We start from the raw sequence: 15528 nt of genomic DNA on the forward strand, positions 1-15528 counted from the left end.
AAAGTTACTTCACTAACGAAGGTGGCATTAGCGTCGATAGCCAATTGGAGTTATTGCATTTCACTCCGGCACTCTAGAACTCTCGTAACCTATAAACAAATTACTTAGTTACGCTCCTGTAATTCTACACAGATTTTAACGACAGTTGACCAGCAAATTAGCTGCCCTTAGGGTACTTGTACGCTAAGCTTACTACGTATCGCTAGTCAATCACAGTGTAGCAATAAGAGATAAAACAGTAATCATCGAGTTGCTCGGGGAATTGTTTGGTTCGAGTTTGCAGTAGCTTAGACGATTGCAATATAATCATATCCGAGATACTTCTAGTATAGCATTAAGAGATTAAACAGAAATCATCCAGTTGCTCGGAAAATTAATTGCTTGGTTCGGGGGATGCTTTCAGTAGTCGTCGAACTGCTCGGGGAATTAATTGCTACAGTAGGTTTATGTTTGCAATAGCATAGACGCGTGCAGCAATATTTGAGACACTTCATGAAGGGATTCGTATAGTGGGTGACGGAGGCAATGTCAGTCGACATCCCTGGAGACAGGGTTCCAGCCCAATCACAAGTCGCGCAAAAAGTTTTAATTTATGTACATGTACATGTCTCACTGAGAGCGGATACGATCATTCTTAGGCTTACGTGTAACTGGCATATGTCTGTTACGATGCCGAATTACGCATTCAACTTGGACTAACGTTCATATCAGTATTGACTAGACACACACGCTTCGCCCTTACAGTGGCCTTTGATAGTATTCGTTGTTTCCTATTGTCGTTTAGCAAACATATACGCTTCGCTTCCGCAGATATGAAGATGACTTAAACTTTGATTTGATAAAGCTGTTAGATTAGCTTGTTTTATTCACTAAAATATACAAGAAAAAACTAACAAACGCAAAGTACCAGTATTTTCTTAATGCCGCATCCCTCGGAGTTGTTTTCGCTATTCCGTTGTCTCAGTTCTACTCGTTGGGAACCGTTGTTTACAAGATCTCTGTCCCCTGCCCTTGTCATTTTGTGTCCGATAACCTCTCCGATCCCGAAGTACAATATGTCCCTCCCTCCCAAAAAATTATGCCACTGTAAAAATTCCAGAGAGGAAAGGATTTGCCTGTCGCCCAATTTACAGGGAGAAATGTTGTCTAGTCCGCTGTAGGGATGCAACGACGCAAAGACGTGCAAACATACAGAAAATTGAAGGTAATATCGTCCTTCCGTGTTGTTATGCTGTTACACATTTCTAGTTCTTTCGACTGTGAATCAGAATGAAATAACAGAGCGGCTATAGCCATACTAAAGCTATCAATTAAATTATCAATTAATCAAAGTGAAGCCGTTACAGAAGGTGTTCCTCTTGTTAGTAAAATTCAAGAATGTTTGATATAGAAAGTGATGACTAGAAATCTACAAATTTCGTTTCGGCTGGGGAATATTAAAGAAAACAAAAAAGACAGATGAATACTTTGGAGAGACTAAAACATATCAGTTATGTGCTAAAGATTGACAACATATCCATAAACATTTACCCAGGATTTGTGAAAGAGAAATGAAAAAAAGTACTAATAAATTTACCCTGCTACCAAACGTGACATACATCTCTCAATTGCTTAGTCGGTCTTCAAGATACTGAACACCCTCTAACGGCAGCTATTGTGATAGCTTTGCGAAGACGTTACCATCTACTTATGGAACGTTTTGCAGCTTTCGTTTTCAGTTGCAGCGTCGTCCTAAGCTTTTGCTCTGTTCCTTTAGCAAGCAATCAGCCACATAAAGAGAATGGACCAAGAGGGGATTAACAGTATAAGTGAGCAGTCAGAAACACGGAGCTGGTTTGGCCAGTTATTGAAATTCTGTGGAAAACAAGGGAACCCTAGTTCTAGTTCTGAGTGTTCTTATTCGAATGAAAATCGATCATGATGGTTCGGAATTCTTGGGAATATTTCTTAATCGTACGCTATGCACCAGTGAGGAAAGTCAGTCAGGACCTAACAACCCAAATGCGTGCCGAGCTGTGCTTAAATCGTTTTGAAGTCACTGGCCAAAATCGAAACAAACAAACATTTAGTATTCTTGGTTGATTACCATTTTTTTTTCGCCATGCCACAGAAGGACAAATGACGTACCATCCTGAGTATTTCATGATGAGAGCTCCAAGGCTGAGGCTCCAAACCCTCCATCAACAACCGCTCATTCTATATCGCCAGTCCCTCCTCTCCCTTTATCTACACCTCCTCTTCTTTACACAATTTAATCATTTCAAATCCATCCTCCATGACCAGTTCAAACCCTTCCCATTCGAGTTCAAGCGCAGCACTGCATCGTTTACTGCTTACGTCACTGGCTTGAGAGGACGGCAGTCGCTCGGAAGAACATGTCGCCTCCAGACACGTGACTTGTTTACATAACTGGGTAGTCTGCTGACCAGTATGTAATCCGTTATGTTTTGAGTAATTTGAAATTCGCCGAGGTTCGGTAAACACGATTTCTTTTTCCATTTTCTGGAAACACGTAAAAGAAAGAAGTCATACCTCTAAATAAACTCAAAGTGATTAGCTTCATATATCTATCACTTCGGATTGTACTTTTAAACACACATCCAGCACAATAAAGGTATTAAAGTCGACGAAAACAATTCAGCTTTTACTTCAAGCCAGACATGATTCTTCCTGCAACAGGCACGTTACCCAACGCTCAGGCGAAGAGTGGTATTGAAAACTATTTTGCAAGAGTTGTCTGTTCACCGACCTTCTATTTTCTCTTACTTTGCCGAGAACGTGCCAGCAAAATAAAAACCGCGGAGGATTTAAACGAGCGCGGAAACAAGATGGTAGGAAAAAACTCATCGAATGAACCCCGACCATAAGAAGATATGCAGTTATTGCAAACAGTAATCAGATAACCGCTAGATTCCAGTAATTTCGAACGTCACTTATCACGGCCTTTCGATTATCCCTGGGGGCTTCTGTTTATTCACCTTTATGATAACTTCAAACGGACTCGGTCGACTCTTCTACAGTATTTTGGTGACTCCCAGTGAATCCGCAAGTTAGACCACAAGAAATATGTTTCTCTAATTTGCTACTCAGTGAACCTGATTACCTGATTACTAGATTCCTTGTTACTGCATGACTCGCTCATCACCACCGCATCCCCATTCATATCTGTTTTCTTGACTAGACCGACTCCATGTTTTTGCTTGGCCTTCTCTAGAGCCCTGATAAACACCGCCGTCAATATGATTAAAAAGGCTACAGGCACAGCGACAAGAACAGCCAAGGGCAGATCTTGTGTCTGTCCAAACAGAGCAGCATACCTGGCTTCTTTTTCGTGAGCTGAGGATGTAGGAGCTTGGAAGAACACAACAACAAAAGCAATGTTAATTAATGGAGACAACTCGTTTTCAGAAATAGAGATTTCAGTCACAACGAAGCACCCGACACTGTCAAAACTTGCTCGCCTAAATTTTGACATCTGTATGTACGATACCTTCTGGCTGGTTTTTTAAAATTCTCAACCAATCAGGTATTAATGAGCAAGACCAAAAAAGGAGAAGACCAAAAGAGATATGCCAAATATTAACCTGTTAACCATGAAAATTCCCCAAGGTGCAAAATGGATTAGAAAACTCATCACTCGCCAAACAACTAAAATTCCAAGTCTTTAGCCAAAGCGAGTAAGCTCTCCAACTGTGCACGTATTCAGTTCTCCACAAAGGACAAAAAAGAAGTTTGAGATTCGAGCTTGCTAAGTTAATTAAGAGACACACTAGGCATATAGATCAGTTCGAGGTTTTTCAGCTTCGAATTCAGACGTCTACTTCACGTTGGACAGACTGGCAGGTCTAAAAGGAGGCTGAGGGTAAGGAGTGTTGCCGTTACCGTTATTAATATATTGAGAGATAACTGTTAACAGGCTAACCTGAGCGTTATTCAGGCTTACCATCTGGGGTGCTCTTCAGCATAACCAGAATGTTATTCAGGCTCACCAATACCGCTCACTCCTCACTCCTCGCTCATCATTCCCGGTTTAATTTTGCCCTGGCCGAAAACGAGGGCGCGCCGAGACATGTCAGTCACAGTCATGATATTACAGAGTGGTCAAGTGGTCATAATATTATAAAGAAATTTTAAAAAAAAGGAAAATCACCTTTGACGAGCACCAAGAACGCACCCCATCTCACTCTGCCGCGTTCATTAAATGCTTCACAAATGTATTCGCCTTCATCATGATGAGAAACGTTTTTCACCAGATATACTGATTCGCCTTTGAAAAGGTGACCATTTAATCCATTCCCAACAAAACTTGAAACCTTGACTGGTACAGTGCTCCTAATCTCTGTAACTGTTGCTTGCGTTGAATTGCCAAAAGTATTCCCTTCAACGGTATATCTTTTGAAGAACCACCGGACGTATGTCACCGACTCGCTGGCCACGTGACAATGAAAGCTGGCTTCGCTTCCAAGGACTGTCGTCTTGTTAGTCATCAGTGACTTGAGAATCATTGGACGGGTGTTTGAAGATTCTAAAAGATGTCAAGGATATTGACAAAAGTTCATCTTTTGCATTTCACACAACAGCTTCAAGCACAGATCCCAATCTGATTTCCAGCGTGTTTATGGAAAACAGTAAGATATTTGGAGTGGTCAAACATTTTTGTCACGAGATTGCCCTTGTACCCCCTAGAGCTGTACATGCTTCTGTGCTGCCCTATTGTTAGTAAGGGTTGTCATGGCTTATCAGGCTGTGGTTTGACTGATTAGAACGACAGTTGACAGTGGTTACCACCCAGCCCACCCACTCCAGAATGTTCTCAAGTTGCTACACAATTGGCTGATACCCGTATGATTTATTTCCCTGAGCAGAGAGAGGCATATATAAAAAGGAAAGACACTGGGAAGGTAGGTAAAAAGCAAAGATAAAATGTAGAGTCTGCATTTGAGTCTGGGATAGGGCACAACTTTTCTCTGGTTTCCAAAAGGCGAATAGGAGTATTTCTACTTTCCACTGGTTGGAATGATAGTCCACTGAAGGGTTCCCCAAACAGCATTTAATTTGTTGGTTCCCATTATACACCTGGGTGGAGAGAGGTGCTGTTTCAGTAACGTTTCTTCTGTTAAAAGACACACCACAATGCCTGGAAATAGACCACTTGATCTGGAGTCCGGTACACTTACCATTAGGCCAATGCACCTCCCACAAGATAAGCTATATGACATTGGGTGACTGAAAACGTACCACGTATACTCACCATATACATATACTATGAATGTCCTGTTAATTGAACCCAGTGTGTCGTTCACCCAACAAGAATAATTTCCTGCATCTGCCAGTAGTAGATTATTCAACACCAGCTTCCTGAACTTTAGTGTGCCTTCTAATGTACGATATGTGATATCCAATAGAGGGATATTGTATTTGTACCAGAGTGCTTCTGGGTGTGCATGACCATCAGATGAACAATATAGTTCAATGCCTTCTCCAACTTTTGCAGATATTACCATAACATGAGGCAATGAAGCTTGGATAAATTGTGGAACTGTGACATTAAAAGAAAAATGTAACAAATTAAAATGTTGATAAAAGGAAATCATTAATTCTTGTATGTGTAATTTTTAGGGAATGTTTAATTCAACTGTATACATTAGACAGAGCCCTTTCCATGCTATTACAAAAATACTAGGATCAGCTAAAAGAGCCCCATTTATATAGTAAAAGCTGTGTTAAACTCTCAACTATTTATGTTTAACTTTTAGTGCAGAAGCAGTTCTTTGCCATGTATTTGACCCCCTCCCTCACAAGGAAGGGGGCAAAGAGATGCATATATCTTGATTTGTTGACTATTGTCAGAGGCAAAATAAAAATACAACACTATACATTTACTACATGTATACATTTGCAAACTGTCATAGCATTGCAATACTACTGCAATAGTATCACCACTATTGCAATACTATTGCAACAGCATTTCACCTAAAATCTTAACTGTATTGCAATCTATAGTCAAAAAGACCTCAATGGCTCAATGGTCACAGGCCACTCATATCATGTTGCAACAGCTATGTCTGAGTAATACTATTTTACATTAATTTTATATTAAATACTTAATTTAAAAAATAGCTTACCTGCCATTCCATAAGCAGAGCCCAAGAGTGCAAAACAAAAAATACCTAACATAGGCATTTCTATTGTGGAAATGACTGTTTTCCGTGTGTTAAAGAGACCAACATTTTGCAACTCTATGCCACAGTGAGGTTTTGATCTCCCCACAATAACATTTAGACTTCCTTTCCATGGCCATGTACTGTCAGTCAGTCCAGCATTTTCTTGAGAAAATCTGCACGGAAACAACAGGGAACTCACATGTTTTGTAACAATAAAACAGGTGTTCAGAAACAATTTGCCAAAAGGAAAGGTCACTGTTCCAATGGTCTCTAAAGTGAGTAAACCTAATCATTTAGTAATCGCATGTATTCATTTGCCCTGGCTTAACAAATGCAAGATGGCAGGATTAAATACAGTGTAGGCAGAAAAAAAATTGAAATTTCTCACTGAACCCAAATTGATTGTTTTGTTCATTTAAAAGAATTCTGTTGTTGCACTGGAAAGGGAAGTTATTTATCCAATAAAGTAGGGGTTATGCACCCAATCTCGTTTCAAAGATCTCTCATCTTACGGGCTCCCTAGAGCAAGCGAGGAGAGACCCTGGTTGGGTCTGGTCACGTGTCTCCCAGAACCTGGGAGATGACAATTAAATTATTGAGGGGGTGGGTGGTCCATTAGGAAAGGTAAGATGAGAGACCCTGGGAACTAGGTTGCCATGGACCATTCAAGAGTAAGCTACAAGCAAACTCATTACATAACTTGAACTGCTCTTTACTTGCTTTCTTAGCATGCATCCTTGATACATGATGAGGCATAACATTGTGCCTTTAGTTGCCAGCACTGTCAGGATGCACAGAAATAATTAGCACCTGTTCCCTAAATGGGACATGGTCAATTAGCCTTGGTCTGCATCCAGGAAGACTTCTGGATAAATATTCATCTGGGAGAGTTGGCATATATACATATTGCCAGGTTTTTTATTAAATATGTTATGAAATATATTATTGCCAGTACAATAAAATGTAAAAAACACAGTTTATAAACTGACCATTTATCATAAAGACACAGGTTTTTTACTGGAAAATACACCAATCGTAAAATTCATACAAAACCATATCCAGGACTCAGGTGGTGTATTTTCCATATCCTCACTAGTGAAGATATCGATGATTTCACTGATATCAAGTTGGTCTCTTAAACTGTACTTAAATTTGTTGGTGTATGATTGAAACATCTTCAGGTCTTCCTCGAAAGTCTTTGGCAATCTTCTGCAATCTTCGGAAATCTTTGGAAATTTTGGAAAATGCTTGGCAACATCTGTGTGACCTTTGGAGAAGTTTTGGAGAATCTTCGGAAATCTTCGGAAAGTGTTTGGAAATCTTCGGAAAATCATCAAATACACCTTCATCAGTATGTCAATATAATAAAAAGAACATTACATGTTAGCTCGAAGACACAAATTTTAAGTTCTCGTAGCAAGAACAATATCTCACTCGTGAGATATTGCTCTTGCTACTCGAACATAAAATTCATATCTTCTCACCACCCTGTAATATCCTCTGTATATATTATGCCATGAAATATTCTCTTTTACATGAGAACTCTGCAATGCAAATCTTGTTTGAATAAATACATGTATATGCTGAAGTTAATTTTTGAACTCAGTTAATATTTGATTTTAACAATGTGTGGTTAGTTTTCTTCGAGTTAGTCACTTTTTTAAATTTTTTACTTGTCACTAGTCAATTAAATAATAAACTAAGGATACATTAAAGAAAGGTTAACAAGAAGAAAACGAACTACATATAGTTAAAATCGAAAATCACTGAGATAAGAAAATTCGTAAATTTAATAATAAAGCTTGATATCTTCAGCCCTACTGCACATCGAATATTTATGACTGTGATCACCTGCTAACAGCCAGGTGATTCTTTACGATCATGGGACTTACACGGGAAAATAATTATTAAACACACTGCAATCGTCGGGCACATCAAACTAAAACAATATCGAATCAATTTTGAAGATACATATACAGTGTATGAATATTTCCAGAGAGTACTTTTCAGATGCTTTGGAAGGCATTTAGCGTAACTTCTGTAGGAAAATGCGACGTTGTTATTAGCCACTCCAAGTATACGTGTACAAGTAGGGCCCAATGTTTTTGTCAATATAAACATCGACATGTAAATCAAAGAGAGTCAGTGCTAAAAGGCACTATGAATGTCTTAAATAAACTTCTCACCTTTAACCGGTATCCCTTCCTTTCATCCAGCGACAAAAATAATGAATAAACTTGCTTGTATTCGAGGAACGATCGAGAGAAGCACTACACTGGGTTAGAAGTGTAAGCTTATTTTGAACAATGACAGAATCTCCAAGGGCGACCTCATTTCCTAAATTAGATATACGATCGTACGAAACTGCGTCAATCTCCCACTGTGATGACTTAGGAAGATGTGGAGAATATCCTCTTAATTCAAATTTCAACACTCTCGGAGAAGGATGGCAGCTGTAGCTATCGATAGAGACAAGGGCAAAAGTGAATTCCACGGTAATTACAACAGATTTGTTCCTTTTTTCGCTAAAACAGGCCGTCCAACTTACCGACAAATCCTCTCCAGATTCACTAAAACAATGGCGAAGGTAAATAAAACACTCATCATGTCAAACAGGTTATGTTGGCAAGAGTTGAGTTTTAAACTCAAGACAAAATAAACCATATTTTCTCTACAAACATTCGTGGCTGTCACAAGCGAATTTGGCGCTCTTTGGAAATGTGTAACCACGCCAACTTGACTTGTCACGCAATCTTCCCTCCAACACTTGATTGCGTGATGTACATCTTTACCATTATCATCAACTGTATCATAAGCTGGGCCTTCTCACAAATATCACGTAAAATAACCTAAATTTCTTTCCAGAAATTGTCAAAAACATTATCTGAATATCTCGAAAAAACCTCCAGATAATGCTTATTTTTGTGTTGAAAATGGATTTTGACTCACGGTTTAATCAGGTTTAATCGGCCAAAGTTTTCACTTGTGCGAGTTGAAAAGTAGGTAACAGATTATCTACATTACTAGTCCTCTACATTGCAGTAGTAGAAGGAGTACAGCAAGAAGATTCAGGTCCATCAATGTTACCAGCACCCGCCATTTTGGAAAAGGCTGCTTTAGTTGGTCTTGGTGCTTTTAGTCGATGATATGGCCTATATTAACCGTTGAACTGGTTGCCCGTTCAGGCAACTGAACATTTTTCAAGAAAGTAGCGAGGAAAAGTACTAGTGGAAAACACAGGGCTCAACCAAGAAAAGCTATAAATATTTCTAAATATCCCTTTACTATTTTCTATATATCTCAGAAACTTCTAAATTTCCCATAAATTATCCGGATATTTGAAGAAAGGCCTCTCATAAACTTAGTTTACCTTCGAATTTACAGAGTAGCATCGCTGCCTGAAAGAACTGTTTGCCGGCGAAGTTTAAAACATTCTGAATACAATTACATGTATTGATTTTAGATTTAAGCACCTTGCAGTTGCAGTTTGTGAACCGGTCTATTACTACAATACTGCCGAGTTGAACTTCGACAAAGTTCTACAAGAACGCTTTTTAAATCAAAACTGCCACTAACGTACGGGAGAAGAGGAATCGGTTGAGACCTCATCTAATGTCTTCTAAAGTCTTTCTCTCCACTTCTTGGCCAGAAAAATATTTCAAAGTTTAAATGGAGATGCTAGAGTAGAGATTGTTTCAGTTTGGATTCTTGAATAGCGTTTCCTTGGTCTTTTGAATCTGTGAGTTGAACGCAGGCTTCTTTTTTCTGCGTGGAAGCCTCCGTGTAACATTCACGCGGCATGTATACCTGTCATGTTGCTGGCACCAGTTTCCGTTAGGTCGGGCTCGAAGGCAGGGTCACAAAGTTCAGTTGTAGGTACAGCAACGGCTAATACTGTGGTCAAGTGTTTGGACGCCGATGTAGAAACTGAGGGAAAGCTGTGATGTGCGCAATCCTCGTTCTCCTTTTGAATGCCATCCACCAAACTCTTTGTTGCCAGGATCTCCAGTTTAATTAGGTGGTCACGCTGAATCGCTTGACAGTAGCCTTCTCGCATTGGTTGGGACGAAGGGGTGACCGATCGCAGATGCACGCATTCACAACCTTCCTCACATTGAAGGACAGCTCTTTCTGGCTTATGTATGCGTCCTTGTGCATTCTTGTTATATTCGGTTATCCCGACTTTTGGCAGCAGAGGCGTAGCAGAATTTTGCGAAATGTTCGTCGAAACTCCTCATTACGAAGGCCATAAATGATGGGGTTACAAACGGAATTCCCATACTGGAGCCATTTGGTTATCTCAACGAATTCGAATTCTTCTAGCAGTTTCTTGAACCTGTGACATTCAATGGTCATCCACTTTTTAATTTCACAAACATAAAATGTAAAACTGGTGGCAAAAAAAGGTGTCCAGCAGATGACAAAAAGACCGATGACAACAGCCACTGTTGTAGCGATGCGCAGATCCTGAAATCAAAGCAACATGACATTATTTGGTCGGTCAAAAGGCTGGTTTGACCGATGAAGTAGATGAAGGTAGATGAAGGAGCATGAAGACTTTTGAATTTATAATTATGTAATTATTACGCACGTGCACAGCCATTGTACTGCTCGTGAAACCTTAGCTTGTCTTAGCTTGACGTTCCCTTTGTCATCGGCTAAAACTCTTAATTGGGACGAGAAAAAGTCGAAACGGTGACGGAAACTATCGCGCCCGAGTATGAGTAGTAGAGAAAGGAAGAATCCTCTGTAGACAGGGTCTCACCGGGCCAGATCCAAGCGGCTCTATGACCGCTTTCTCCTAATTGGAGAGAAAATCCTTTGTATTATACTGCCCAGTCGAAGGGCGGCAAGACTTCAGTCATTTTTGTGCGTTCCAATACGAAATATGCCCGAGGCATGTTTATTTGCCATATTTGTCGACGAGGTAGAAATGGTTTAGGTATAGCATTTATTTTATTATTTTTTGTTTCTTTGCTAAACTTAACACAAACGAATTTAAAATACTTTAAGGAAAACGACCACTTTTTTAAGTTTAAAAGACATGTTTCGACAGAACTTCTGTCATCTTCAGTTGAATGAATGATTACAAAGCAAGTTGAATAATAAGTAGGCAAAAATGCTAATTAAGACAAATAGTAACAACAGAACGTGAAAAGGTGTACATTAAAAGGATAATTTTAGATTTACATGGTGTAATTGCTGATTGAGGCAAGGTAGTTCTTTTTGAATATGGATAGCCTCCTTTATCTTGAGTTGAAAGCTGGTAGTGGCGTGATCTAAAATATGAAAGCAGTCTATTGAACACAATGAGCGACAACGTTCAGAATTCTGAAGATGTTTGAAGATGTGAGAGGCCCTATCAACGGCTAAGTGCTCACGTACGCGTGTGGAAAAATGTCGGGAGGTTTCGCCGACATAACAGGCATTACAGCCCGCACATGTAAACTTATAAACTACACGTGAACGAAGCCCGCCGGGGATAGGGTCTTTCACACCAAAAAGGTTACCTATCTTAAAGGAAGAAAAAACTAATTTGATGTCTAAATCATTACAATAGCGCTTGATTAAGTGTCGAATCTTCTTCTGAGTGATGACAGAAAAATGGCCTATGTACGGCAGCTTAAAGTAAAACATGGGCGAGGTGGTAAGGGGGTAGCCCCGGGGACAATGATTGCTATGGGCCCCAGTGATGTAACGGTTAACCACTTTTTCAATTAAATGGGCAGGGAAAAGGTTCTTTTTGAGAATTTCAGTAAGCTTGGTTATGGTATGGTATGGTATGTTGACGACACTTTTTGTTTATTTCACTCGGAGCACGATGCTGTTATATTTTTTGACTACATTAACTCTAGGCACCCCAACATAAGGTTTACTATGGAAAAAGAACTTAATCGCAAATTACCCTTTCTAGATGTTCTTATTGATAATAGTGACACTAATTCCTTCCTCACTAGGGTTTACCGTAAGAAAACCTTTACTGGGTTATTAACTAATTATTTTAGCTTCACCTCGTACTCATACAAAGTAGGTCTCATTAGGACTCTTGTTGACAGGGCCTACAAGATCAACAACACTTGGTTGGGGTTACACGAGGATATAACCAAGCTTACTGAAATTCTCAAAAAGAACCTTTTCCCTGCCCATTTAATTGAAAAAGTGGTTAACCGTTACATCACTGGGGCCCATAGCAATCATTGTCCCCGGGGCTACCCCCTTACCACCTCGCCCATGTTTTACTTTAAGCTGCCGTACATAGGCCATTTTTCTGTCATCACTCAGAAGAAGATTCGACACTTAATCAAGCGCTATTGTAATGATTTAGACATCAAATTAGTTTTTTCTTCCTTTAAGATAGGTAACCTTTTTGGTGTGAAAGACCCTATCCCCGGCGGGCTTCGTTCACGTGTAGTTTATAAGTTTACATGTGCGGGCTGTAATGCCTGTTATGTCGGCGAAACCTCCCGACATTTTTCCACACGCGTACGTGAGCACTTAGCCGTTGATAGGGCCTCTCACATCTTCAAACATCTTCAGAATTCTGAACGTTGTCGCTCATTGTGTTCAATAGACTGCTTTCATATTTTAGATCACGCCACTACCAGCTTTCAACTCAAGATAAAGGAGGCTATCCATATTCAAAAAGAACTACCTTGCCTCAATCAGCAATTACACCATGTAAATCTAAAATTATCCTTTTAATGTACACCTTTTCACGTTCTGTTGTTACTATTTGTCTTAATTAGCATTTTTGCCTACTTATTATTCAACTTGCTTTGTAATCATTCATTCAACTGAAGATGACAGAAGTTCTGTCGAAACATGTCTTTTAAACTTAAAAAAGTGGTCGTTTTCCTTAAAATCTTTACATATCTGCTGCTATCTAGAATTTAAAATACCTTCTTAAATGAGCTTCCGCCTCTTCCACGCGCATTCGCACGAGCTATGAAAAAGATGGTACCATATGTTCCCAGGACGATGGCGAGTGGGACGAAAAAGAAGGCCACAGTTAATACTACACCCGGCCGATAGTATTTCGAGCGCAAAAATTCTGTAGACGTTCAGCCAATATCGCCAAGATCCATGCAACCAAGATTACAGCTATGAATACCCCTGCAAAAGAACAAGTAAAATATATTATTGTTTAATATTTAGTTGATTGACTGCAGGGGCAGATCCAGGGTTTTTCAGGGGGATAGGCTGGTACCTAGGTGTTGCAGAAGCAATGGGGCATGCCCCTCAAAATACTGCAATTTGAGAACTGGAATCTAATTGAAAACTTTTACAACAGATACACTAGTAATGTTACAAAGTAGAAATTACTACAAACGTACCTGTCCAGAGCGTTTCCATAACATTCACTACCGTTTTCAATTTTTTTTGTGTTTTGCTTCTCCAAAAGAGTGGTGGCTAGCCACTCAAAACCACTCCCACCAAAATCCGCCCCTATGACTACGTAATGATATGCCAGAATAAGCTCGAGTATAGGGCAAAAAATATATATATGAATAAAATGAAGTTGAAAAAATCAATGACATAGAACGTTTTTCTCCGGCATAAAAGCATATCATTTGTAGCTGACCGGCTCCTAGCCGGTTTAAGTTTTATTGTGATAATTTCTTTTTAAACTTTGTGGAAAGTGGAATCTTGACCTGCTCATTACAATTCGAGTGTATAAATGCGTGTCACCTAAGTCGTAGTTGGCGTTAACATAGGTTTAAGAGCGTTTTAACCGGCTATAGCATTTTTTTGATAACTTGTAATGTCAGGAAAATGACCATGACTCGGTCACCAATGACAGAGTGTATTTTTTTAATGATCATTTAACAACTGAAAAAGAGGGGACGTATCGATTTATCAAAGAAAAAGGCTTTAAAATGTTGAAAAATTCTGGCATACTTTTTCTGATGTTGCGATGTTTTATCGGTCTGCGAAGTGCGTAATATCTTTCCAAACTAACAGCTGTCATATTTAGTATCGATGATACCCCACAGATGACATCGACCATCAAATACAAACTGTAGACTAGTCCTTTATCGGTAAACGTTACGGATAGATACACCCATAGCGGCAATGAGATTGTTCCAGTCAGCATGTCAGCGACTGCTAAAGACATCAATAGTAAGTTAGTTCTTGTCCGCAGTCGCCTATTGACGTGAAATGCTCCAATCATAAGCGAATTGGCAAACACGATCAACACGGCAAGTACGCTAAAACAAACAATCTCGACGATTTCTTTTGTGTTCATTTGGCGAGAAGGAGACTTGCTACTCGGCCAATGCCCCGTACCGCTTGTGTCTTTTGTCAGGTTCCAGGATGTCGTGTTATCGACCATTGCTGGTGTCATCGTCTGAAAAATAAATTTATTACCTTTGATTACGGACACCAATGCTGGAAACAAAGACAGCGAAATACGGACCTGAGTATAACTCTAACTTTTACTAATAAAAATTCTTGCCTTTAAAACAACTGAAGGGTTACTGCAGTAGATTCAAAATGATCCAAAAAGATAAGAAAAAGTGTGTCAAGGGTCCTGTGTTTTAGTAAAAATTTGCTGTAATGTATGGATCTTCAAAGTGATTTAAACTAATTCCTGGAAAGTATTTTAAGTGTCCTTTATTTTTAGCATTTAATGCAGCTGGCCATATGCACGGGCGGAATTTTTATTTAGGCTAAATGCATGAACTATGACGTATGTGGAAAATCAACGCCATGGTGATTTTTAGCTTGTCAATACTTAATTTTACGCCTTGGATACGGCTGGCGCGCCTGAAACCTGAATTGATCAAACAGGATTCAGAAGGCAGGACAAACTGTAATGTCCTGACGTCAATGTACGTTAACCGGAAAGGCGTTGCAATTGGGCAACATTTGATTCAGACTTTCTTTCAACCCGAAGGACGGTATCATTGCTTCTAAGCCGTTATCGCCCTCTTTACCATCGTTCGAGTCCTCTTGATGTTTATTCCTTTGCATTTTGAACTCTTTAAATGTGTGTTTTGGTTCTAAGTACAGAATTTGCCCGTCTAGTAGAAAACTACGACACGAGACACCATGTTTGTTTTAGACTAAATGCTACTTACGCAACTACCCCCTAGAATATGTAAATGTAAAAACGCACACATGAAAAAAGGAAAAAAGAAAAAAAAGCTCTAATAAATTCGAGAAGACTCACGTTCCCCTAGAATGAACGACCGAAGAAATAAAAATTTATAGCGCAGCCTTAAATTAGCCTACAGAGCTTTAAAAGCACTCCAGATAGCCTGAAAAAATGTGTTATTTTGCGTTTGAGAGAAACCGTCGTTGGGTGCCCCTACTGGGCTAAGCTCATATTGATCACTGAATTGGATGCAGTACGAAAATT

The 15528-nt window shown here is 39.5% G+C and overlaps 1 protein-coding gene and 1 pseudogene across 2 annotated transcripts; both read right to left on the reverse strand.

Annotated features, from left to right (window-relative positions):
* Positions 1–2226: 2226 nt before the first annotated feature.
* Positions 2227–8916, reverse strand: LOC145478229 (fibroblast growth factor receptor-like 1). The gene is made up of 6 exons (XM_081456172.1): positions 8351–8916; positions 6126–6337; positions 5252–5539; positions 4151–4525; positions 3104–3351; positions 2227–2502 (listed from the first exon to the last, which is right to left on the reverse strand). Exons 2-6 carry the CDS (start codon positions 6181–6183, stop codon positions 2227–2229), a joined length of 1245 nt encoding a protein of 414 aa, XP_081312298.1. The 5' UTR covers positions 6184–6337; positions 8351–8916.
* Positions 8917–9954: 1038 nt separating this feature from the next.
* LOC145471024 (uncharacterized) lies at positions 9955–13517 on the reverse strand (annotated as a pseudogene). Its single transcript, XR_014042630.1, has 3 exons — positions 13499–13517; positions 13064–13277; positions 9955–10631 (listed from the first exon to the last, which is right to left on the reverse strand). The product of XR_014042630.1 is annotated as an uncharacterized LOC145471024 (transcript).
* Between the last annotated feature and the right edge of the window lie 2011 nt (positions 13518–15528).

The sequence above is a fragment of the Orbicella franksi genome, chromosome 2, assembly GCF_964199315.1.
Source record: "Orbicella franksi chromosome 2, jaOrbFran1.1, whole genome shotgun sequence".
In the NCBI taxonomy this organism is placed as follows: Eukaryota; Metazoa; Cnidaria; class Anthozoa; order Scleractinia; family Merulinidae; genus Orbicella; species Orbicella franksi.

Bases quoted from the DNA above. Each gene is read 5' to 3' on its own strand.
- LOC145478229 (XM_081456172.1), bottom strand. From the start codon at position 6,183: ATGCCTATGTTAGGTATTTTTTGTTTTGCACTCTTGGGCTCTGCTTAT. The intron at 3,352-4,150 runs GTGATTTTCCTT...TGTTCTTCCAAG, and splicing joins GTTCTTGGTGCTCGTCAAAG to CTCCTACATCCTCAGCTCAC. The intron at 2,503-3,103 runs GTAATCAGGTTC...ACGTGTTTCCAG, and splicing joins ACAAGGAATCTAGTAATCAG to AAAATGGAAAAAGAAATCGT.